This window comes from Ictidomys tridecemlineatus, chromosome X (assembly GCF_052094955.1).
Source record: "Ictidomys tridecemlineatus isolate mIctTri1 chromosome X, mIctTri1.hap1, whole genome shotgun sequence".
Lineage (NCBI taxonomy): Eukaryota > Metazoa > Chordata > Mammalia > Rodentia > Sciuridae > Ictidomys > Ictidomys tridecemlineatus.
The window spans coordinates 43046765-43074466 of NC_135493.1; the positions used below are offsets into that span (position 1 = coordinate 43046765).

Here is a 27702-nt window from a genome sequence, read left to right on the forward strand (position 1 = left end):
CCTTTAACTTTTCTTACCTAGTTTTCCCCAACATTTTTAGTCCAGAGAATCTTCTGTTTTATCTAACAACTGTCATAGGGTTATGGTAAGCATTAAAAGGGGTCTTATGTGCCAAGTGCTCAGCACAGAATATGGGACATAGTAAATACTGAATAAGTGTTGGCTGTAGTACTTAATGACATTGGTATTTTCATTATTCAAGCCATAACATTTAGAAACAAATTTGAGAAGCATCAGTTGTTCTAACAACTCCTTGAGAACCTTGGTTTTTCAGTTTAGATAGTCCAGGCCCAACTTCTAAATTCTGTCTTGCCTGATCAACAATTCTGGGAGTATGTTTCATCCATCAGCTAGCAGGGCTCAATCCTCAGGATAAACAAAGAGACCATCAAAAATAAAGGGTTGGCATATATTATGGTTTGGATATGAGGCATCTTCCAAAAGTGATGCGTGACATGATGCAGGAATGTTCAGAGGTGAAATAGATTATGAGAACTGTAACCTAATTAGTGGATTAATCCATTTTCTGGATTAATAATTTAAATGGATTCATTGATGGGAACTATAGACAGGTAGGATGTGACTTGAGGAAGAAGGTCACTGGAGGGCATGCCATGAGGATTCTATTATCCCTGGTTCCTTGAACTCAAATTCTCTCTCTGCTTTCTGGGTGTATGAACTAAGCAGATTTCCTCCACCACACTCTTCTGCCAGGATGTTATGTTCTTCTCACCTCAGGCCCAGAGTTATGGATTTGGCCAACCATGGATTGAAACTATGAGCCAAAATAAATTTTTCCTCCTATAAGGTGTTCTTGTCAGATATTTTGTTCACTGTGATGAAAAGTGGGGGAGTTTTGAAAGACAACCAATACCTTACATAGAGTGCAACCTCCCTCTGGGAGCCAAACAGGAACTTTATTTATATGGACTTCATCTATTTAGTGATTCTACCTTTCCAAGGAAGCTCCAGGCTATAAACCTTTGAAGACCAGAACAAGCAAATTCTAGAACATTTATCTAAACTTCCAGGTCTTTCAAAATCAATAGGATTTAAATGGGTTTTCCTTCCTGAGGAATTACTTGGTATCAAAACAAAGTTACTTTACTTTTCTCATGTACTTTTAAAGTATGTCCTAACGTTTTAAACAAAATTTAATATGCTCTAAATTTAAGTTTTAAAGGTCCCTCCTTGCCAAGGGTGAAAAATAAAGCTAGTATTTGTAAGTGTACTCAGTTACATCTGGTTTCTCTGTGTAAATAACCTTTCATAAAATGACATAATATTTCATAACATCCTAAACACCAAATAAAACTATAGGAAACTATTAGTTATGGAGAAAAGGAAAGAAGTGAAATAAGAGAAATAATAAAACATACTGCCTGGTTCCACCCTTTAAACTTAAATACACAAAATATTTTCTCAGATCAGAAGAGCAGAATTTCCCTTGGGACTGCTACCATATTCATTTTTGTCATCAATAACTAAGAAAAATTTAATCAAATAATGTAACAGCATCAACAACAAGAAGACAATTACATCTTTTGAGCATCAAGCATCATATATATACCAAGAACCTGGGTGTTCTTCCTATGTATTTTATCCAATTCTTACAGTGATTCTTAATAAAGTTAATAAACTTTATAGAAAAAGTAGTGGAAATTCAATAATATACTCAAAGTTTCATAGATTGTTTCCTTTTGCATTTATAAGATTTAAACCCAAGTGGTTACTACTCCAGAGCAAGGACTCTATTTTCTCTTAGTTTCCCAGCATGATTAAACAGGTCCCTACATTACAGAACAATGCTATTCTACAGAAAAAAAAATTTCATGATTAAGCTATAATGGAACAGGAAGAATTTCCTACTATTCAATTAGTCATGGATATCTTCTCGGATGAGGAAGATTAGGGTTGAAGCCTGAGTGGACTTTCAAGGTTATTCTGTTTCTATCAGTTAAAAGAATCAGAAGGTAATATCCTTTTATCTTTGCATGTTATCTGACAAACAAAGGAATGCTTACTTCATATATATTGAACAAATAAATCTAGAAGTTTGAATTTCCAGTAGTAATAATTAATCCTGTTTATTCTCTCCCCCACTTCCTTTCTCATTAAGCTCACTTTAAAGTGGTTTTAAATGTTTTTGAGCCAAAGAATGCTAATCTTGAACTGAAGGGGAAAATAAAAGCCATCTTGCCTGTCAACTCCAAACATGATGCTTCCCCAACTTTTCAGGCAAATCAGAGTATGCATTGTCATGTGAACTCTGAATGCAATTCATCCTATAGGCATCCAAGATGCATTTTATTAAGGCACAATAATTTTAGAAGAGTCTGTTTATCATACCTCAACACTTGACTTTTTAAGTTTTATGTATGAAAAATGTTGCAACAATTTCACTGCCAATCAATCCTTCCAGCAAGTTTTCAAAAAGAAGCCTAAGGCATTTGCTAAGACCAAGATACAAATTTATGTGACTCTAAAGGTCAGGTCAGGGCATGAGCCCCACTTTGGCATTTTGTAATCAAGGCCCCAAAATGGCTTAGTGGAAGGCTTTATTGGTATTGTGCAGTGTCCCTGCAGAAGAAGAATGGAATCAGAGACAAGATGAGGGGTTGTTGAAATTTGATATTGGTAGACTTCACCTCTATCATTGATTTACAATGTGACCTTGGGCCAACTTACTAGTTCCTCCTTGGTCCTCTGGCTCCTCATCTGTGAAGCTTGAATGAGAGTGGTGACCATTAACATAACCTCTAACTATTGGGCAGATGGAAAATGCTATACACAGTCAATGCTAAATCATAACAAAATTTAAAAGGGAAAAAAATCATGTATATCCACTGAAAATCCAACATACTTTGAACTTCATGCCAGTGAATACCTGAAAAAAAAAACATTTCAGACTCCTATTTCCCTCTTTCTTGGTCCATCTCTAGCTACTACATATCTTCCTGTCAGCCTATTAGGAGAATTAATCAGTCTTCTAATAGTGAAGGATCAATTGAGTTTGAAAGGTTAGATGATAAAATGATAAAATGTTCACTCTGGGGGTGACTCTGTTACTTGGATCAATTTAACTTTCAGTAAATAGGCAAGCAATCATTTATAGAAAGTCTAGCCCCAGGCCCAGGGAGGGGAGCAAGGTCTATTAACAGAACTCCATGTAGTCCTGCCTGGACTGTTTCTTGCCCCTCCCAAATTCAATCACCAAAAGAAGGAAAATTAGCCTGTTCTTTTACTAAGGGCTCATAATTTCCACATCTTTAACCTGAAGCTACTCCTTAGTTGACCTGAGTAGATGCAGGCAGGTGGCCAACAAGACAGATCCTTACAGCAATTGATCAAGTTGTTACATGATCAATTTAATCCAATCAGCAACACCAAAGCTGTAACAGGACCATGAAAAAGTAGGTGGAATCATTTCAACTACTTTAATAACTAAATTACATCTACTATGTACTTTCACCATGCCAGTGAATATAGTTTTCAAACAATTTCAAGAAAGCATAAATTATCCAACAAAAGTAAATTCACTGTGGTTGAAGTAGAGTGGGTATATTTAAAGTCCTCCTCATTCTTTCCATTTCCCTCTTTCTCTTCCCTCACCATTCCTGTATTAGCCCCAAAGCACCACCAATGAACCACTAGGAATGTATGTAACACAATCAAAAAAAAAAAAAAAAAGACTGGAACACACACAGATCCCTCATTATTTTCCTGATGAAAATACTAAAGCTCAGAAAGAAAAAATAACCACAGTACTATAGATAGTAATTTAGAATCAGGGTATCCAGAGTTCTCTGCCAGCTCTTGGCCTATATGATTTCTCAGCTGTGGCCTAGGTAGGTCATGTCTATACCCCATGGGCATAGCTATGGTGGGAAGGAAGGAAAGTGGGGAAGATTATACACTAGGGCAGGATATGGCAAGTGTAGATCCCAAAACGTATAGAATGAAAGCTGAGTAGATAGCAGAGCATTTCTTTTCCTTAGATCTGTTCTCTTCTTCCCAAGCATGGTTAGCTTCTCACCGAAGTAGTTCGAGGACAAATGATTTTACATAGTAATTATCAATTACACCAGCAGGAAACAATTAAATTTTATATTGGTTCAAATCACAAAAATAGCCTTTAAAAAGAATATTCTTTAATATATGAGGAAGTATGATATGTATATATATTTGTTTCTAGAAAACTCTCACTGAGCTGAAATTAAAATAATCAGAATGCTCAAATAACCAGATTACTTCCTCTTCCTACCCAAGTTTGAATAATTACTAACACTTATGATAATAATTTGAAACACTGTAACTTCTAGAAGAATCTTCCAAATCCTCTAAATACATTCATATCCTAATTAATTCAATGAATATTTACTGAATACCCACTATTTTTAAGGCCCTGACCCAGGTGCTAGGGAAACTAAGCTGTCCATAGGAGTCTAGTGGTAGTCTTCCTGGAATGATATTTTGGATGAATTATGAATATGAGAATGATATAGGTGATCATGAGAGCATTAGACAAAATGATCTCTAAGGGATTTCAAGAGTTAATACTCTGTGATTCTATAACTTCTATTTTTATTAATTGGCTGTATATGTATAGCTTAATATGACTATTTGGGTTTTTTTAATTTTGAATTAATATTTTCCTTTGGATACCAGCCATCTATTCTACCCACCAGCACTGTTTTATATTATTATAACGTTTTTATTTATATTATATTTTAATTGTGCTTTTGTGTCCCATTAGGTTGCAAGCCAAAAAAATATTCTCTTGCTTTATAGTTATGACATGATTTTTACTGAAATATATTATCACATTGATTTACTTAGTAAGATATGCATGCAAATATATGTTGGTTATTTCATTGTTCTTGTTGCCTTTTTTAAAGAAAGAAATCAAGCTGGGCACAGTGATACAAGCCTGTAATCCCAGCTACTCAGGATACTGAAGCAGAAAGATCACAAGTTCAAAGCCAGCCTTGAAAAATTAGTTAACTCCTGTTTCAAAAAAAAGAAAACAAAAAGGCAGGGGATAAAGTTCACTGGGTTCAATCCCCAACACAGCTAAATAAACAAAATAAAGAAACAAATCATACTCAAATGTTAGTTCCAAACTGGAATTTTGTAGATCATGCCATGGGTTTTGAAAGAAATTATTAAACAGTAGATGCAAAAATATTTTGAGCAGTGCCAACAAATTAAAATAACTATACACCCTCTCAGTTGACAAAGTGAAGGAGACAATGCCCACTCAGATATTCAAGGATAGCATTCTGGCCTCTGAACAAAGTACCCTTTCCTTCCATTCTCATTCTTCCCCAGGAGGGACATGCATCTGACACATAATTAAGAATACAAATGAAAAAATCCAAGCTGAAAGGCAATTCAGCAAAAGAGCCCATACCAGCCCTGGTATACCAGAGATGCAGAATTTTAAGCCTGAGGGTGGAAACTTAGAATTTGACAGAATCTCAGGAAATTATTTGGTTGAGGCCTTTGCCTTAGGTAAGTGAATTTTTAACCTACATAGGACATGATTCTCTTAATTTAAAAGAAAATCTCTTCAAATGTCAACCTAAATCTTAAATCACCTATTTCTCTTTGAGTACAGAAGACAACTCTTCTCTATTAAAGATGCTTTCAAGTCATCCTTCAACTTCTTCATTCCAAGGTCAAATAATTATAGCTCTTGTAAACTTTGATCCTAGAGTTTATTCTTTCTCTTTTTCACATGTCCAAAGTGGCTGCCATCTGTGTTTCTCCCACATTAGAGTCCAGGGTCATCAATTAGTTTACTTGGTATACTTCTCCAATAAAATTGCTAATGGGCTATGGACTTTATTGTAATAAAATGCCAAAATAAAATGTGTAATTCGAATTTTAAAGTAATTTTTTCTAAGTATGATGTTATAAATCAAATGTATTATTTGGTATGAAATACATAAGCATATTAAATCTATTAAAAGAGTATTATATGTGAGGGGGAAAGACCCTGATTAATCAAAAGAGAGATCAATTTAAATGATTTCATATAGAGTAAGATAACATAGCATTTCATAAAATTGAATTGGATACATCTGAATATATTTTTTTTCTCTGACAGAACTCACTACACTCAAGTTCTAGACACTCAAAAAGAAAAAGATAACTTTTCTAGTGTTAATAAAAGATGTTGATTTTTCTCTAGTTAGACTCAAAACAGTCTTTGTGCTTAAATTGGTTTCAAAGTTTGAAATATTATAAAGATGAATTAGAAAAGTTATAAAATAAGATAAATGGACATGAATACCAGGTTAAAATTCTTTGGCACAGAGCAGATAAGAAACTAGAGAGGACTGAAAAAGGAAGCAAAGATTGCTCTCGATTCGTTATAAATTAAGAAGACAAACTGTTTAGAAACACGAGCAGGGTCAGAACCTAAGCAGAAGGATAATGTTGGCCCATTGAAAGTAGAACAATCTAAATACTCATTTTCTTTTAATATTTTTAATTATTTTATTTATTTGTTTTTTTTATGTGGTGCTGAGGATCAAACCTCAAACTCAGTGCCTCTCATGTGCTAGGCAAGTACTCTACCACTGAGTTACAACCTCAGACCCCAAAGACTAATTTTTCTCCAGTCACATGTCAAAAAAGTATTAAGAATTTCATGATGGCAACAGTGATGCATTAACCCAAGTACAGGTTCCTTTTAAGTGTGGGACTCTGTTTAAATGCCCAAGTCATATACTTATGAAGTCAGCCCTGATTGAGGATCATATTCCCCCTTCGAAAATTTAATGAAAGCCACAGACACAGGAATACACTCACACACAACCCACATATAATTCTGCATACTGTTTCAACCCTGTTCATGGATTATAAATTAAGATTAAAATGGATTACATGGATTTCAGGCTGTAGAGCAAGGATCCATTATTTGAAATGTATGTACTAAAGAACAGATTTCAGATTCTTAACAATTAAAAGCTTTTCCAAGTTAAAGAGGCATTTTTTTTTCACTAGGCACTTTGTTCTGAAAGGTCTAACTGTCGCTGGAACATTACCTGTGTGGTGTACACGCAACAGAATTCCTACACAGGGAAGAGAATGAATTAGAAAATTCCTATGGTCCCTTAACACATTAAGATTTTGTGAGTATTAGCTATAAGACATTTCTACCCCGTGGCACTTCTTTGCCCACCTCTATTTTTCTGATGGCTTGAATATACTTGGTTTCAGCTGTTCTGAATTATTTCATTTTCTTTGACAAGGTAAAGACTGAGCTTCCTGAATGCCAGGCTTATGCAAATTAACCTGTGACCTGGGCTTTAGTATAAAATCAACATGTTAATTTTATGCAAAGCAATGCAAAAGATCCATCCTGGTTTCTTGCCTTCCTGAATGGACATTCAAAGTAGCATAAATAATTAAGAATGTGAAAATGATAGACAAAGCCCTTACTAAGAGCAGCAAAAGGGGTACACATAAATGTGAGGGGGAGGATCCAAGAAGTCTAATGATAAAACTTGCTATTAATATAAAAGCATGAGAGGTCTGAGAGTATGGCAAGCCAGATCATAAAATTCAGGGGATGAAAGAACTATTGTAGAAAAAATGGAAGGTAAAAATACATAAACACAGAGCTTGGTCTGGTATGCAGGAGAGGTAAGTCTAATAGCCTGGGCCTCAAAAGCCTGGGTCAGAGTTCAGATCTTCTAAGAGGAAGTGGAAAGCCCCTAGTCAGACTAGACAATTGCCAAAATGAATGTCATTCTGACAACAAATTGTCAAAGCCTCTAAGAATGTTTTTATATAATATCCCAGTCATGACATTCATCAGAAGTGATACGTTTCTTGCTCATTTTTCTAATCATCAGGATGAGTAGGCGAACCAAATTTCAGTGTCATTCAAGGGCACTACTTTAGAACTTGAACAACTAGAAAAGGAAGGGGCAAAGATACCAAAGCTAGGTAATGGATTTTAAACAAATATGTGCTAAGGGCTCTTTGCTGTAGCACTTTAGTTTTCATGACATTCAAGATCCAATCAGTACCTAAGGTATATTTCTTAAGCTCAAAAACAGATTTTAGATATCTACTAATTGGTCAGCTATTGAAGAAAAAAATGCAATTAATTTCAAGTAAATTGATATTAGTAGCAACAGCTTTGGCCAATAAGCAAAGTGGTAAAACAAAAAGAATTTGAGAATGACACCTGAAAATTGAACCAAATGGAAAGAAGTAAACAGAGGTGTGAGATCTGACATTAAAAGCAAAATTGGGCCAGGCATGGTGGCAGACACCTGTAATTCCAGCAGCTCAGGAGGATTTTGAGTTCAAGGTCAGCCTCAGAAACTTAGGGAGGACCTAAGCAACTTAATGAGAACCTGTCTTAAAATAAAAAAAAGGGCTGGGTTGTGGTGAAGCACCCCTGGTTTATATCCTCAGTATGAGAGAGAGAAAGAGAGAGAGAAAAAGAGATTGATTTTGAAATGAATGAGGAAGAGCTCCAAGAGTTGAAAGACTATGCTTTGAAGAAAAAGAAAAGGAAGGAAAAACTACAAACACTCCATAAAAATGTTAACTTAGACCTGGCCAATATAGGAGCATTCTGATAAAATCAGACTCTCCCACTCCCTTGACAATTGGGTGTCTAGCTCCTTTATGTTGTCATTCCCCTGGGTATGCTGGGTAAGGGGAAACAGTGTCACACATATTTGTACTACAGAGGGCTTAAGACCTGTTTATCACTAATTCTATTATCGCAGTTGTTTTGTCTAATATTTTTCAGCAAATGTGTAAGTTTAAATATGGGATCCTGTGACCTATATTGCAGAAAGAGATATTGCCTGTTCATTTACCCAGCATTTTCTTGAGGCCTTTTGAAATTCCAGGACACATGGATGGTATTTTCCCTTAAGAATTTTTTTTTAAGTACTTGGCTTGCTCTCTCCTATCCCACAAATCTTACTTGCTTGCTCATGATCTCTGTCCTTAGCTAGTTTATCATACCACATGAGTCATAAATAAGCCAAGTCACTGAGCACTGACGATATTGAGCTGAAGTGGGTTGTGTTCATACATTATAATCTCATTATAAACCATAAAGTCTATGTGAATGTGGGCTCTGCAGATGAGGATGAGGTGCAGAGGCCCTGATAACACTGGTAAATCCTTCTATTTGAAACAGCAGAATCTAAGAATAGGCAGGCTTTGCTCTGGCCATAATTTCAAATTCTGATGTGTGGAATACTTAGTAATTCTGTGTTTGCTAGACAGCTTCCTACCTCAATTGTTCTGCTCTTCAAGTCAGCTAGGGTAACAGCAATCCATAAGTACTTACTCAATCATCTAATAAACACTTGTCAATCAACTACTATGAACAAGGCAGTCTACTAGGTACAGAAAATTCAAAGAAACAATTTTTGCCTCCCAGAAGTTCACAGGTATGCTGGAAAAGACAGACATATAAATAACTAAATCACAATATGACCAGTTCTATTATAGAAGTACAAACAAATTACTACAGGAACAGAGACAAAAGACAATTCTGCCTGGAACAAGTGCATGGGTGGGGGCCATTCAAGCAAAGCTATATAGAGAAAATAATGTTTGAACTGGGTCTTCAAAAATGAGTAGTACTATCAAAAGGTAGAGAAGGTGGGAAGTAATTTGTAAGTGAATAAAAGCATAAAAGAAAATGCTCAGAGCTAGGAAAGTGAACAGTTCTTTTTTCAGAATGACAAATAACTCAAGATGGCTTGTTTGTGGTCTATGAGAGGTGCACAGAAATAAGGCTGAGGAGCCTGGGGCTAAAATGATTTATATGTGTATATATGGACTGTCCTCAACATAGGGTAGTTCAATTTAGGATTTTTCAGCTTCCCAGTGGTGCAAAAACAATATGTATTTGGGAGTCGTACGTCAAGTTTTGAATGTAAATCTTATCCCAGGCTAGCAGTATGTGGTATGATACTTTCTCATGATGCTGGGCAATGGCAGGAAGTCATAGTTCCCAGGCAGACATGTTGTGATGGGGTAAACAACCAATCCTCTACTGCACTGTGTTGCTAAGCTATGATGTTCTGAAGGTTAGCTATTTTAAATGCATTTTAACCTATGAAATTTTCAATCTATGATGGGCTTATCAGGATTTAAGCCCATCTTAAACTGGGAAGCATATGCATAATAACTATATGTATACACATATGTATACCTATATGTACAATATCACATACATTATATTTATATAAAATATTACAGTGCCTAATATATTGTGGGGCACTGAATATTTAATTATTGAATGAATTAAAGAATAAATTAAGCCAGACACAGTGGCACACGCTTGTAATCCCAGTGACTTGGGAGGCTGAGGCAGGAGAATCATGAGTTCAAAGCCAACCTCAGCAAAAGCAAGGTGCTAAGCAACTCAGTGAGACCTTGTCTCTAAATGAAACACAAAATAGGGCTGGGGATGTGGATCAATGGTCAAGTGCCCCTGAGTTCAATCCCCAGTATGCAAAAAATAAAATTAAATTTAAAAAGAAGAAAAAAAACTAAAAAGGATTTTATATGCCACAGCTTGTATGTCACTGGACATTTAAACCTTATCCTGTATGCAGTAGTGAACCAAAGGAGTTAAGTTCCATAGGAAAATGTCTTGCATAAAGTAATTGATCTACAAATGCTTATTAGATGACTGAATGAATGCTTACATATCTATATGACTGAATAAACGCTGCATATCTATAACTTCCAACAAACAAGTAAAAACACAACTTGCAAATCTTATGAAAAATGAGCAGGAATATAGACAGGGCTGAGAGCTGAAGGTCAGAAGACCAGGTCAAAGGCTTGTACAGTCCTTAGGAGAGAAACAATAAAAATCTGAACTAGGTTAGCAAAAGATAGGATGAAAAGAGGGTTAAATTTGAAGATTACTAGATATGATAAGTTAGGAAAGATTTGAAGATTGTACTACATATCCTGGATATAATAGAATGATGTCATTTTAAGCAAGATAGGGAACACAAAGGGCAGGGTGAAATTTGCAGGGAGGACATTAAATTCAACATACCTGTGGGACAGCCAAGTGAAGATGTCTGGCAGAAAAATAAGTGAATGCAGCTCAGAAGAGACATGAAGACTTGATTGCTGAACCTAGATCTAAAAACCTCATAAGTTCAGAGGTTCTCATTCCTCGTTATAGACAAGGAGTTAAATAAGCAAAAATCCTATTGATCTCCAGACTCCACTCAAGTTCAAATAAATCAGTAAATCTGGGGATGAGATGTACAGGTGAGTTTTAAAAGCCCCCCAGGTGATTCTAATATGCAGGGTGGATCGTTAAGGCCAAGGGGGTAGAAATTTCAGGAGAGTGTAGCATGTTTTCTTAAAAGGTATATCAAGGAGAAAATGCTGGGGGAAAGCAAATTTTAAGGTACAGGCAGAGGAATAAAGTAATGATGGAGACTGAAATAAAATGTCCAGGAAAATATAGAAATATCTAGTATAAAGTGGCATCACTTGAGCAAAAGAAGAGAGGATCATAAAGAGAGTGTGTCCAGTAGCATCAAATGCTCACTGCTATCTCAATATATTATCCTGTATTGGCTTAAAGATGAAACTAGCCATGGCCCATTAAAGCACTGGAAGGATCTGAGTAAAGGTCAAGAAAATTGTGAATCATCTAGATATTATTCAGCTGGGAGGGCTAGATGCCCAATAAGGAAGCAAGGATATTAAAAACAGAGTGGCTGCAGGGTGAGGAGTGCCAAAGGTAAAATCTTTCAACTTCATAACTTTTCCATACCTTCAGCTTTGACTTCTTAACATTGAAGAACTGCTTGAAAAGTAACTAGAGCTATGCCTCACAGTCACCTCCTTGAAGAAATATGGAAAGATCCAGAGCTAGTTCAGTGAAATCCTAAGCAGAGTAGCTCTCAAAAACTAGCAAATCTTAGAGAAGGTTAGGAGTACTGAGGAGACGTGTGCAAAGTTTAGACAATCATGTTACGGTGATTATAAAAGCAATTATTCCTGCTAATTTCAGTGAAGGCAGTCATAGGATGGTGAAATGCTACTTCAGAGATATAGAAGGAATGTGTTACAGTGCCACCTGCTGGTAATGTTAAGACCAGAAACAAGTTCCTATTCTTTTAAATCATTAATTCCTGAAAACGGAAGAACGAAGAATTCAGATAAACAAGCTTTATTCTGATTTGTAATTGAGAGGGTTGCCTTATGAGTAATTTTTTTTCAATTCAAAATAAAATCTAAGAATTTTAAAACTAAAAATAAAGCTGACTGAGCCATCCTAGTTTGGCAAATGGAAAGCACGTGAAGTGAAACACTAGCCAAGGACTAGGATATGCTACCAGCTTTGTCCTTGATTTCCCAACTGAGGCATCTCAACCCATACTTCCTTTTTAGATTCTCACTATATTTTCTATGATTTTTTAAACAAGGGAGATATTTAAGACACCATTTGTCTAGCTACTTGCTTCTGTGCAAATATGTTTCCTAACTAGCTGAATCTTCTATTATACTCCAGTCAATCTGGGGTACTTAGTACTCAAAAATAGCTTGCACTTTATGCATCCATACATTTGTTCCAGCTGTTCCCTCTGCTCAGAATACTGTCTCACATCACTATCCCCAGTCAAGCCTTCACACTCGATATCAAATGACACCTCACCCATGAAGCCTTCCCTGATCCCCTACCCCAGCCAGAAATAATATCTCCTTCATCTGAAATATATATGTCTTTTACATAATTCTTACATCTTATAACTTGTATAATAATTGTAAATAAGTTGTATCTATGGTGTAGTGACAAAAGCATCAATTTTGGAATCAGCCAATGATGTCAAACCTGGATTTTCCACCTAATAATTGGGGACCTCAACTAAGCTCACCCTCCCTGAGCTGAAGTTTTCTCTTCTATAAAAGAAGCCGAATGCTTTGATATCTAATGACACATTTTAAGTCCACACAAAGGTGCATCATGGCAGAGTATTTAAGAGCAGGATTCAGAAATCAGATAAATCCAGGTTCAAATCCTACCTCTGCCACTTTCTAAACTATGTAGAAATAGTCAAATTATTTTGCCACTCTAAGATTCATTTTCCCTATCTGTAAAATTAGAGCAGATATTTTACGTATATTTCCCTATCTGTAAATTAACTGCTGTATACCTCATCACTTTTATATGAGGAGATAGTGTCTGTAAAGTAGCTAGCATATAGCAGCATCCAATGCATATTAGTTTCCCTCTCCCCTATGACAGACTGAGTTCCTTGGGAGAAAAAGGCATGTCTTCCCTATTTCTGACAAGATGGAGGTACCCAGCAAAAAATATATATATATATATATATATATATATATATAGTCTGCCTGCATATTTGATAAATTAATAAATTCATGTTCCTGTGATATTCCTTAGCAGATTTTCATTTTAGGCAATCACTGTCTTATTTCTCCACGAAGTAGTGATGCCAAATACATTCATTCATTTCAAGAGTTTAACAAGAACCTCTTAAAACCATGTGTTTCTTGTCTGAAGCCATTTATGGAGCACACACTTAAAATACAGTTCTCCTAAGTCATACCACAGAAAGAAACAGGGCTTGACTCTTGACTTGGGGAAAGTTCATTAAATGTCAAAGCATTTCTTTTAGAGGAGAATGATTCTGGTAAAATCCTCACAAAATATCGTGTTTCTCTAAAATGGTTTTAAATAAAAATATGGAAGCAAGAAAGAGGGTAAGAATTAGTAATATGAACAAAAGTTTTAAACTACATAGTGAGTATTTCTCTGACAGACTAGGGGTTTCATGCATATTTTAGCAAATCTTTGGGTGTCAGATTTCCCCAAGGACAAAACTACAGTAGGCATTAAAGGTGTACTTTTTCAGAGTACATATTTCGTTTAGGGCAAATTACACCTGTAGAAGTCAGCAGAACCACATGAGATGCACTCTAGCCTGACATGCCTACATGAGTTGGGTTATGATAGAAACTTAACCCTGGCAGAAATAAGAGGCATTCAAAGCTCCTCTCCACTCCAGCAAATACAATATCGTTCCATTCCAAAACAACAGTGCAGGAAGGAACATATGCACTGAGGTTCTTGTCTGTTCTTTAGGATGAGTGAAATCAGAATTCAAATTAATAGAAGGCTCAATTATTCTTACATCTCTGAGAAGTCTCTGTTCAGGTCCTTGGCCCATTTGTTGATTGGGTTATTTGTTTTGTTTTGTTTTGTTTTGGTGTTTAGCTTTTTTAGTTCTTTATATACCCTAGAGATTAATGCTTTATCTGATGTGTGAGGGGTAAAGATTTGCTCCCAAGATGTAGGTTCTTTATTTACCTCACAGATTGTTTCTTTTGCTGAGAAGAAACTTTTTAGTTTGAGTCCATCCCATTTATTGATTCTTGATTTTAATTATTTTGCCACAGGAGTCTTATTAAGGAAATTGGGGTCTAATCCCACATGATGGAGATTAGGGCCTACTTTTTCTTCTATTAGTCGCAGGGTCTTGGGTTGTATTCTTAAGTCCTTGATCCATTTTGAGTTGTGTTTTGTATATGGTGAGAGATAGAGGTTTAATTTCATTTTGTTGCATATGGATTTCCAAAAACAGCATACTTCAGGGACACAGCTACATCAGTGTCTATAGCAGCACATTTCACAATAGTTAAACTGTGGAACTAGATACCCTTCAATAGATGAATGGATAAAAAAATGGCATATATACACAATGGAATATTACTAATCAATAAAAGAGAATAAAATCATGGCATTTGCAGGTAAATGGATGGAGTTGGAGAAGATAATGCTAAGTGAAGTTAGCCAATCCTCCAAAAAATAATGCTGAATGTTTTCTCTGATATAAGGAGGCTGATTCATAGTGAGATAGGGAGCAGGAGCATGGGAGAAATATATGAACTCTATATAAGGCAGAAGGGTTGGAGGGGAAGGGAGGGGGCATGGGGTTATTAATGATGGTGGAATGTGATGATCATTATTATACAAAGTACATATTTGAAAACATGAATTGGTGTGAGTATACCATGTATACAACTAGAGATATGAAAAATTGTGCTCTATATATGTAATAAGAATTGTAATGCATTCTGCTGTCATATATAAACTAAATAAATAAATAAAAAGAAACTATAGGTAAAAATTTATTTGAAATTTAATGACAACTCTGGGAAATAAAATGTAAGAGTGTTTTCTATTTTGATGTTATTTGAACCTTTAGTAAACTTAATACACTACTGTAGTAAAAAAAAAAAAAAAAAAAAAAAAACTACCAAAACAACCCAACTCCTTGATTTCCAAGATAAAATGAAAAAAGAAGCAGGAACTAAAAAGTAAATACTTCATTACATTGTGTGTGAAAGAGGCAGAATAATACATACATTGATTTGTGCAAAATAAAAGGAAGGTAATATGAGAAGTTAATAAATTATTTATAAATAGGATAATGTGTGAGACCAGGTAGAAAGGATGGGTATTGGAATTACTTCTTTGATCTATTCTTTTCTCTATGATTTTGAATTTCTAATGATTAAAATGTTATGCTATTTAAATTTTTAAGAAGACAGAAAAGCAAATTTTGCAGAAACAGATAAAAATTACCTTACTTATACATCAAATTAATATGATCACAGAAAGAAATAAATTAATTCAAGCAATTTTTACACACAGAACTCAACCATACAGCTTTAATAGAATAAATTCTAAGGGAATCATAAAATATCTTGTATTTTATTGAATTTGTTGTAGGTAGTGAGTTTTGGTGTTGTCATTCTGAAACTACTTTAAATAACTTATAGGATAAAATATATGCAATTGTATTGATGAAAATGAAGGTTCTCACTACAGAAAAAAGGAGATTAAAATATGGAATGGCAAAAGATGAAGAAGATCTATGTGGCACTGGATTTTGAATTGAATGGATCTGAATGAAATCACAATTCAAAAGTAGTTCTTAAATACCATTTTCCATAGAAAGAAATCAGTACCCAGGTCAGCTTAACTCATCTTCTTCATGATAGTGAACAAGAAAGTGCTCACATCATGATGAGATAACAGGGGTAACAGGAAAACTTCTACTTCAGACTATGACAAAATAATTGGAATGAGACCAGCTCTCCCACAGTAATTAACAATAAAGGTAAAATATATATGAAGCAACAGTTTTCAGGCAGTGCAAGTCTGTGATCTCAGAGAAAAGAAAAACTCATGAAGTAAGCCCCACAATCAACTCAGCTCTCCATGTGGGTCCAATTCCCCAATTATGGCATGGTGAGTTAGAGTCCTGACAGAGCCCAGTAGTCACACTGAGCTGCAGCTATAGAGATCAGAGTTCAAGGCTGCAAAAATAGCTAGAACCTTCAGTAAAAGGAATTTCACAGAAGGGATCCCATGAAATCTATGAGGGAGTTCTCCATGAGTGCCTGACTGAGGACTGGACTAAACATGTTCTGCCAAAATACCAAAGGCTTATCATCAGGGAGTGACCACTACAGGGTTATTATCAGAATAGTGATAATAAAAGACAAGCAATGTTAGGGTACACCTTGTTAACACTAGGGTATCCAGCTAAGACTCCAGAAAGGGCCTGTCTTCAGACAAAAACTAAAAAAATAAAAACATGTCATAGGGCCTATGCCAGACTCTTCAAACAAAGCCCACAACTAAGCCCTGACAAGATACAGGAGAGAAACAGTTGGAGGTTGAGCCTTAAATATGTTATAGGTGACTGGGACATGATTTGGGATTTCTACAGATCTAGTTTAACAAAGTTTAAATCCAAACTCCAAATGTTACAGATCAGTAATTGAATTGCTACTATAATAGACACCAACACCATTCAGAGTAACATAACTGAATCTAGTGTTTGTAGTATATTATCAATAAGTTCTAGTACACAATAAAACAATCATTTGATATGGACAAGAAAAGTAATTCACATCAAGGGAAAAAAAGTCAAAAACTAACCTGGAGATGGCCCATATATTGGAATATAGTAGATAAAGTATTTAAGGCAGCTATTAAATATGTTCAAAGAACTAATACAAATATAATCCAACATATAAAGAAACATGGCCATAATGAATGAATGAGTGATCAGATAAATACCAAAAGGGAATTGGAAACTAGAAAAAGATACAAATGGAAGTTTTAAAACTGAAAAATATAATAATTAAAATGAAAATTTCAGTGGATGATTTTATAGAAGAGGGTAGAAAAAGGATTCAGTGATCTCAAAGACAAATCAACAAAAACTTTCCAATCATAAAAACAGAAAATAACTGAAGTAAAATGAAGAGAATCTCAGGACCTTAAGGACAATATAATACAGTCAAACATAGGTGTCACAGGGATTGCAAAAAAGAGGAGTCCGATAAAGGCACAGAAAAATTATTTGAAAGATAATTCTCCAATGTGATGAGAAATGTCAACTTAAAGATTCAAGATTCTCACCTTTTTCTAAGAATGATAAATATGGAGAAAATAATAAACACATGAAAGTCAGAGCTCTGGGAAAAAAAAAAAAGAGCCGCAAAGGCAACCAGTGAAAAGAACATATTATATATAGAACAATGATAAGATTGACCAATGATCTCTCTTTAGAAAGAAAAGAGGCCAGGAAACTAAGTAATGACATATTTAAGCAATAAAGCTGCCAATCAAGCACTCTGTATCCAGGCAAGTAATCCTCAAAATTGAGGGTGAAACAAAGCCACTTTCACATAAATAAAGACTGAGAGGTTTTATGTTTATCCTACCTATGCCATGAGAAATAGTAAATATGATCTACCCCTGTAAAGAAAGGATATCAAAAGTAAATTCAAAATTTCAGAAAGGAAATAGAGCATAAGTAATGGTTAATACATGAAAAATACATAATTTGTGTTTTCTTATAATTGTGTAGAAAATGGTTTTAAAAAATAATAACTGTGTAAGGGAGTTTCATAATACATGTATAAGATACAACAACAAAAAACATGAAGGATAGATAGAATGCTACCTAAACAGACTTACACTGTTGGAAGGTTATTACATTTTTGAAGTGGAAGTAAAAAGTGTGAGTGTGTAATGTCAATTATGGCATGTGATCTAGGAAGTTTAATTCATGAAGTGATCAGCTGGAAGAGAAAATCAGTAAATAAAATGGTTCCAGGGTGAAATATACAGATGTACAATATTGAATGTGGATGGACTTTGTAAAATTAAGGATGCATATAGCCCTAGTGTAGGAGTAAGCACTATTTTTCTGTGAAGAGCTGTATAACAACTATTTTAAGATTTGTCAGACACACAGTCTTTGTGGCAACTACTTAACTCTGCACAAAAGCAGCTATAGATAATATGCAAACAGATGTGTGACTATTTTTCAATAAAATTTTATGTTTCTAAAATGGGCTTGGGCTATGGGCTATATTTGGTTCTAGAGGCCATGGTATATAACCCCTGCTCTTACGTATTCACTAAATGTAATAAAAGAATTATAGTTACAAAGCCAATAGAAGACACAAAATAGAATACTAAAAAATATGTATCTAACCTAACATAAATCAGAAATGGGGCAACAGATACATAATGATAAAAAAGAAAATTGAAAATATATAGCAATTTTGTAGACTTAAATTCAAACATATCAATAATTATATTCATGGTAAATGGATTAAACACTTAATCTAAAAGACAGAAATTATCACTGAATAAAAAATAAAACAATAATATGCAGCCTACAAAAGTTGCACTTTAAACTTAAACTACAAATAGGTTGAAAATAAATGGATAGAAAGTGATATACCATAAAAACAGTAAACATAAGTCAGCAGCACAGATATGTTAACAGGGACAATGTAAAATTCAAAACAAATAGTATTATATAAGAAGATAATCTTTTGGGAAGACAAACCAATTTCAAACATTTGTAACAAGAGTTTTCAAATTCATGACAAGGGTAAAGGGACAATTAGATTCATTAGAAACCCTCTGTAAGTGATTGAACAAGTATTCAAAAAAATCAGTAAGGGCACGAAAGATTAAAAAAATAGTATGACCACCTTGACCTGACTGATATTTACTGACTACTGTGCATCACAATTCACACATGTATATGGAAGATTCATAAGTAGGGGTCACACACTAGCACATAAAATATATCTCAACAAATTTCAAAAGACTGAAATCTTACAGTGAATGTTCTCTGACATACAAACAATGTAATTAAATTAGAAATGCTAATGTATTAATGAGGTACTGCACATTTCAAAGTTAGAAGAAAGAATTGTGAAAGTTTTCACCATAGAGAAATGATAATCGAGATAGATGTTTAATCTGATTTAAATATTTACAATGTATACATGTATCAAAACATCACATGGTACCCCACTAATATGTATCATTTTTATGTATAGTATACCAGTTAAAATTCAATGTTAACAAAATCTTTAAATATTTGAAAATTAAATAACAATTTTACATAATTCTAGTTCAAAGAATAAATCACAAAGGAAATTGGAAAATATTTTTATTACTATATAGTAATAAAAAATCACAATTGCTGATTCAATAAAGTGTTTTATTAGTAAAGGAGAAAGATTTAAAGTCCATGATATATGTTTCTACTTTAAGAAACTAGGGAACAAAGAGCAATTTAATCCCAAAGTAAGTAAATAGGAAGACAGAAACAAGCAACAAAGAAAATTAAACAAGTCAAAGGTGGTTCTTAAAAATAAACTTGATAAATCCCTAAACAAGCAAGAGCAATCTAGAGAAATAAAAAAAAATCAATGTCAGGATTGAAGGATGGGATATTACAGATCTTACAGACATTAAAAAGTTATTAAATGAATATTATATGACTGCACACCAATAAATTGTAAAACTTAGATGTAATGGATAAATCTTTCAAAAACATGAATTATGAAATCTGACTCAAGAAGGAAGAAAAAAATCTAAAACCTATGTAACTTGTGTCAGTTAAAGAAATCAAAGCATTAATTTTTAAAAAGTTCCACAAAGAGAGTCCCAAAAGTCCAGATGATTCCAATGGTCAACACTATCAAACATTTCAGGAAGAAGTGCTGACATATAAGAAAATAGAGGTGGCAATAACACTTCCTAAGCCAATCAAATCCTTTCACCAAAACTAATGAAAGCATTACCAAAAAAAAACATATGGAATAGTATATTCATAAATATCAATTCAAGAATCCTCAAAAAATAGCAAAATAAATCCAGTCATACATAAGACCAATAAAATATCATGACTGAGTAAGGTTGATTATTGGCTCAAAATTTCAAATGCTGGCTCAACATTTGAAAGCTTCAATTTAAATTTACTATATTGACACAATAAAGGAGAAAATTATCTGATCATTACAATAGATGCAGAAAAAGTATTTAACAAAATTCCTTACTGATTCATTGTAAAAACACTCAGCAAACTACTTGTGGATGTAGGTAAAGAGTATATGAGTGACCATTGTGCAATTCTTGTAACTTTTCTATAGGCTTTAAATGTTTTTTAAATCATTTTCTATCTGTCCAGCAGTAAAATTCCCAAGTCAAATTCTGGTTTCCTCCATGAGAATCATTTTAGACTTCTTTCTTCCTTGCCTGGCTACCCTTTGCAGTCAAGCCTATAGATTACTGCAAAAGTCATCATTCATCACTATTCTACTGAAAAATAAAATCTACTCCTAAGCTATACCATTCTAACTAAGATTCAGGTGCCTCTAGTTTTGGCTTGGTTTGCCTAACCCCCCTCAACTGCTTCCCACTTAGTTGATGTACACCTCTCCTTGGCACATGTGCCACTCTCACTGCCAAATCTATCTATTCACTTATACTGTGCCTTTACATTGACAGTTCTCCTCCCGCATTCCAGCTAATTCTGGTTTTACCTGACTGTCAAGTCTTGCCTCAAGTTCTTCATCTTCCACAGAAGGTCTACTACTGACCACCCTTCCCTGATTTCCCTAGCACTGGGGGCCTGTATTGTGCAATATTGAATCAAATTTTGTGTTATTCCCCTAGTGTTTCCTATGTGAAACCTCTCCAGTAAGAGTATTTCCTTCCAGCTAACTGTATCATATATTTCAGCACCTTTGTAGAAAAAAGTCCATTTAAATATAAATGCAAATTTTCATTCCAAATTCTCTTTCAAATTTTATTAGAATAGATGCATTATTTTTAACATTATTTGCTTTGCTTTTATACTTGATAATATTTTATATTCACATTTCTGTGTATGCATATGGTCTAAATATTGGTCATTTTGAGAGATATATAATGTTCCATTAGTTTGCCATGATTTGATTAGCCAGTCATTTATGCCAATGATGTTAAGTATTTTTAATGAGTGAATTTTGACTTATTTTTCTTTCTCCCTACTCTCAGGACTAGCAGAATTTTGCGTATACAGTAATAATTCAACAAGCTATACTTTTGGCCATATAAACCCCAGTGACAAAGAGTCCTATAGTTATTTTCCCTTCATCTTCTTCAATTAGTGTTTCATTCAGCTAAATTCAGGTCACAGCCTCTTTCTGACTAATATGGCTCATCCCCACCAATTCCCTACTTGCTCTAAACTTTGATAAGCCAAACTCAGAAGGTCAAAGGTCATATGTATTCTCTCATATGTGGAAGCTGGAGAGAAAAATGGAAAAGAAAGGTGGAAAGCATCTCATGAAAATTAAAGGAGATCAATAGAATAGAGGAAGGGACCAGGAGAAGAAGTAAAGGAAAGGGAAAATACTGGGAAATAATATTGGCCAATTTATATGAATATGTGACAACAAATCCCACCATTATGTATAACTATAGTGTACCAGTAAGACTATGGAAATTTCTTAAAAAAAAAAAAAAACTTTTCTTATGATCCAGACTTTGTCCTATAATGCTTTCAATGACCTAGCCAATCCTTCCATTACCACATTTCCTTCCTTCAAAGATCCAGTTTCCTCCAAAAAATCACCCTAATTAAGAAGAAAGAAGTACTCAAATACCAAATCTCAGATTATCCCCATCAATTAAAGAACAGATCACAGGAAGGAATTTTCTCCTTGATCTTAGCTCATTATTAAATAGCACCTTGTTGACCTTTCTTCTAATCTAGTCATCTTGTACTCCACAGCTAAACACAATATGAATATACTTTCAGCAACATTACTTTTAGGCAGCAATTTAAAACAAAATGTCATCTGCATGGGAAAAATTCAAAGCAGGATATTTCACTTCCTTTTTAATTATATAACATTCTATTTCATAGGATAAGTATTTTTTTTTACACTTAGAAGTAATTTGTGACTCTTTTCTAGCTTATGCCAGAAATGGCTCATATAACCTCTATTCTGCCTTTATGGTCTTCTTCCATTAGGTAACTGGAAATACTAAAGGTAACATATTTCTAGTGAGAAAAAAACTGTTGCCCACTCATCAAGGACAAGAAAATTCCATAGTACTATCAATGCATAATTCAAAGCTTCCAATAAATTTATTACCTGATTACTTGGAATTAAGCAGTTCTATATAAATTGATCCAAAATTTATCTATAAGTACCCTCTGTGTACCAACAGGTCTTCACATCCTCCTTACTACTAGGAACTATTTTTTTAGCTGATTCAGATATTTTGGTAGCTTTGTAATGTTCTTCCCAATAGCAGATTACTGAGAGCCATTTACTATGATCATCTTACAAATGAACTGACTACAAGATGGCCCAATTTGATCTCAGAATTAAACATGCTCTCCCATAAAATTGATGTCTTTTTCCTCTTATACGGAGATACAATTTGGGACAGCTGAAGAACAGCAACTGTATAACAGCTCACATTTTTGTGTAGCAACAGCAGCAGTAGCAACAGAAGTCAAAAAGAAGCTAAGGGGAAAGCTTAATGCCCATATATAACCTGGGAACACAGATTTTCAGCTTAAAAAGAAATACTTAATAGAAGACTTTGAGTGACTACTTCTTGATGGAGACTAATTTCTCCCACCCATCATACTAAAATTACTTTCATATGCATGTGTCTTCTGTTGGAAAAATAAATGAACATTTCTGCAACTAATATTTTTCTAGATATTAGTCAATTTCCTGAAACAGATGATGAGAGCTTTAAGAAAACAATCTTTAATAGTAGACTTTATCTAGTCCTAAATTTAGAGAATGCAAATACTATGGACATTATGAATATTCTGTGCCAACAACCTCACACTTGGCCAATCAACAACAGTCCTTAAAAGTACATGCTGTAGATTTTGGCATGAGATTTTGGCATTTTCTAATGCTTCCAGGCCCTAGGTGCAGTCTCAGATCCATCTTTGCTGTTTCCTGAGCCAGTAATGATGGCTGGTCTTGCCATGGGCATTACATTGAAACATAGTTTGTGTTGTCATTTCTGAAAATTGTACACTAGACAAAATCATTTCTAAAAATTATATAACAGACAAAATCAGGTTTGTTTCAATATATGCCCAGAATAGATGTTTTTTTTAAATTTTAGTTATAGATGGACAGAATGCCTTTATTTTATTTATTTTTATTTGGTACTTAGGATTGAATCCAGTGCCTCATGTATGATAGCTCATGCATACTAGCTACATCCCCCCAAAGTAGATTTAAAATTGAACCTGTGAGGGAGGGTGTAACTCAGTGGGAGAGTGATTGCCTATCATGCTTGAAGCCATGGGTTGGATCCCCAACACTGCAAAAAAGAAAGGGAAGGGAAGAGGAAAAAGGAGAAAAGAAGAAAAAACTTGCACCTGTTAAGTTTTTTGCCTTGTTTGATAAGAAGAAAGTTTCATCTCTTGGTTCTTTGGTGCATAAGGAAGGCCCTAGGTATTCATATTTGTAGGAATCCCCGTGAAAAGGATTCCTGTCTACAATGAACTGCATAGACATCATTATAACTGGCTTCACATCTGGCACTAAACAGTCATAAATGCTAATGAATAAAGGACACAATCATTCTTCATTTTTGACATGGGGGAAGGGAAGCAAAGGGAAAAATAGAAGCTCCGAGTTCCACAGGATATACCACCAAGAGCAACCATGTGAGCTTGAACCCAGATCTCTATAATTAGAAAGGCAAAGGACCTCACAATCTACATGAAGCAAAACTTGCACTGCAGATTTGCCAACACATTGTTTTTAAGAGAGAGAGAGAGACAGAGAGAGAGAGAGAGAGAGAGAGAGAGAGAGAGAGAGAGAGAGAGAGAGAATTTTTTTAATATTTATTTTTTAGTTTTTGACGGACACAGCATCTTTGTTTGTATGTGGTGCTGAGGATTGAACCCAGGCCGCACATGCCAGGCGAGCGCACTACTGCTTGAGCCACATGCCCAGCCCACAAGTTTCTTAATATTCTTCAAAAGATAAGTCAATTCAAATAGGGCTATTATAAATAAAGTAAAAATTATTTAGTTTCAGAGGAGGAGGACTAGGATTAATCCCAGGGGCACTTTACTATTGAATTACATCTCTAGACTTTATATTATATTTTGAGAAAGGGTCTCACTAAGTTGCTCAGGTTGGTTTTGCACTGATGATCCTCCTGCCTAAGCCTCCTGAGTCATTGGTATTACAAGCATGTGCTACTGTACCCAGCTATTTTTTATTTTTGAGACAAAATTTTAAACATTCCACATAGGAGTGCAGTAATGTGATATTTCTCTTAATGTAATGTCCTCGCAATACTCTTGCCTCAGCCTCCCGAGTTACTTGGATTATAGGTGTGTACCATCATGCCTGGTTAAATAATTCTATTTTCTATATAAAGTAATATTATTAACCAAAGTGTAGGGCTGGAGAGGAGGCAAGAGTCCAAAGAACAGCCCCTCCAATTTACATCAGCTCTGGGCAATTTAGGATGTCTTTTATTCATCCCTCACACAGTTTTTCTGTATTATGAAACAAAACCACACAGATAAGCACAAACCAAGGCCAATCTACTAGTCTTTTCTGCCTTTACTATATACAGCATAAACAGAAATAGGAAGACATAACAGGAAAAGACCAACTGTGCTTTCAAACCATTTCTACTCCCCAGACCTAAAAGAAGTTTTGTTTCAATATTGCAACTGCTATTGTCCTGGAGGAGGATGCAAAGGAATGGCATGCAGAGACTCAAACATTCAAACACTTCAACTTTAAATGGAATACTTTTTGGTGTAATGATTCTTCAATAAAGCTGACTTCATTTGGCCACACTAAGAAAACAAAACAAAGATCCCCTACTAAGCCACAGCAAGTAAAAATAAAGGGGCAAATCATTGAAAAATTGATCTCTGAATGATATCTGTGTATCAATGGCAACATTCCAGATATAGATATAAACATATACATACAGACACACACATATATCCACACATATATGTGTATATATTGTTAATTACCTCTCTCCTCTTAAATAATAAGCCAAGATGTAAGACAGAATGCATAGAAAGTATCTTGAGGGGTTTTTGTTTTTAGTTTGGATTTTTCTTGAATGAAACTACCATAATACAGGTGACTTTTTAAATTGCTAACAGAAAAAAAAAATTTCTAACAGATTTTTTTTCCTTACAGAATCTGCTACAGACTTTATGACATAACCAGGTAAAGAAAATGGGATCTAGTCCAACAGGTTACATTTGCCAGTAAGTAATCTCTCCAAGTCTTATTTCAGTAACAATCAATCTGAACCAAGATTCAAAGCGAAAATGTGACATGAAAGGTAAGGGAAGGAAAGGCAGCTATGAATGATATGCCAAGTGGGAGAAATGATAGTTAAAATATGACCCACAAATACAGCCAAAAAAGTCACAATAACACTAAAGTGATTTAAATACATAAGTCTATATAAGAGGGGGAAAGCCAGAATATTGCCCTACCTTTACCATTCCAGAATGCTTTGGATTTTAGCACTGTTTCTCCACTTTATAGACTTACCCACTTTCATGAGAGACTTATTAACTGAAGAACACCACTATCTGTTAGATATTTCATTATCAAGTATTCTTACCTAAGAAAGCAAATATTAACCAAACACCAAGCCCCATCCAGTATTTATTGCTTTGAAAATTAAGTTTGTAGTTTATTGCCTAGATTTTATACTTAATGAGAGAATAAAGTGCATACATTTAATTCTGAGAAATAACTGAATTAGAAGCCAGTAGAAAGCCCCAGAATAATCTTTTGTTTCCACATAATACATTCCTCAATGCCTTCTGGAATGACTACAGACAGAAAATCAATTCTTAAAATGTCATGCATGGTTTGTAATTATAGTTAGAATATATAGTGAAAATGAAATATATATATTTATGCATATATATGTATAGCCATCCAAATGTTATTAAACAATAATTAAGCTTTGATTTGGATATCTACTGATATCTCTTTATACAATCATGGCTGCCTGCCAGACCACCATGTTCTAGGAATAGATACTTCTTCTCAAGAATTTTTTCTTCAGGCAATTAGCTAATATTTTTGAACTTACAGCCTTTAAACCTCTGCCTGTTAGGGATTTGGTAGAAATATGAAGAACTAATGCTTTCTGATATTTGTCAAAACTTTTCATTTAAATTATATTGCTATACACTCAATTAGGAGGCAAAGGATATATATTTTAAAGGTTTCCTATCTTTTCATTTGTAAATGTTTGCTCCCAAGTGTTTATTCACTAGCGAATGTAACCAACTCTAAGTAGGCCTTTAACATTTCATTGTCCACTGAGAATATACTGGTCATTGAAGTGTAACAAAATTTCACTGGTCTCCCAACATTTTCTCAGTGGTAGGCTAAAACCTCATTTTTATTTTGGCTACTTTCCAATATAGCTAGAATGCAAGTGCTTTGTCTAAAGATATCCCCCAGTTAAAGGCACAGATGCCCTCTGAATGCTCACAAAACCTACACATTTTTGACCAAATAGAAGTTGTCAGCAACTTACCAGAATTTCTCTTTGACACCATCTTCAAATTTGTGCTGAATACAGAACAGACCACAAGGACCAAAAGAAATGGTGGCTTCATTGTTCACTTTGTTGTGCCTGAAAAGTCAAAAGAAAAGGAAAAAAGGAGATGGATTTAAACCAAACAACTTCTCCTCAACAACACAACATCTACAGGTTGAGCATCCCTAATCCGAAAATCCCAAACCCAAAATGACATTAGGTATATAAAGTCTATGCAAATGTTCCAAAATCTGAAACACTTCTTGTCCAGGCATTTAGATTCTCAACTTTCTAATTTTACATTTCTCAAAGACACATTACAAAATAATGGTAATCTAGTGACATCTGGCTCCATTTTTATGCAAATGAAAGAAAAGTTGAAGGTTCATATTTAATCATATCAGAGTTTCATAGTAAAAACTTTAATACCATGCATTAGATTTAGAGTAAAATCAAACTCTCCCCAGTAGACTTTCTCCCCAGTAGATGCAACTCCGAGCTGCATCTTTTTATCTTTTTTTCACAAGACTCTTCTTGTTGTCTATGACCCAAGTCACTATGGTCATTTTATTTGTCATTTCCTTCTCATGGCCTTTGTACTTTATCCTGCTTTTGGAGGTCTTTATGGAGTTAGTTCCTTAACATGCTACATGCCTCATTCTCATCAAAAGGCTTTTCCCAACTACCCAATCTTAACTCCGTTATTCTTTAGCTTTCCTCTTTATTTATTTTAT

At 34.5% G+C, this 27702-nt stretch overlaps 1 protein-coding gene across 1 annotated transcript in view; it reads right to left on the bottom strand.

Annotated features, from left to right (window-relative positions):
• Positions 1 to 27702, bottom strand: part of Il1rapl2 (interleukin 1 receptor accessory protein like 2) — a 1069701-nt gene that overhangs the window by 968830 nt on the left and 73169 nt on the right. Inside the window, exon 2 of the mRNA XM_021725228.3 lies at positions 26966 to 27064. Coding sequence (XP_021580903.2) covers positions 26966 to 27047 — 82 coding nt within the window. The 5' untranslated portion in view covers positions 27048 to 27064. The remainder of the gene's footprint in view (positions 1 to 26965; positions 27065 to 27702) is intronic.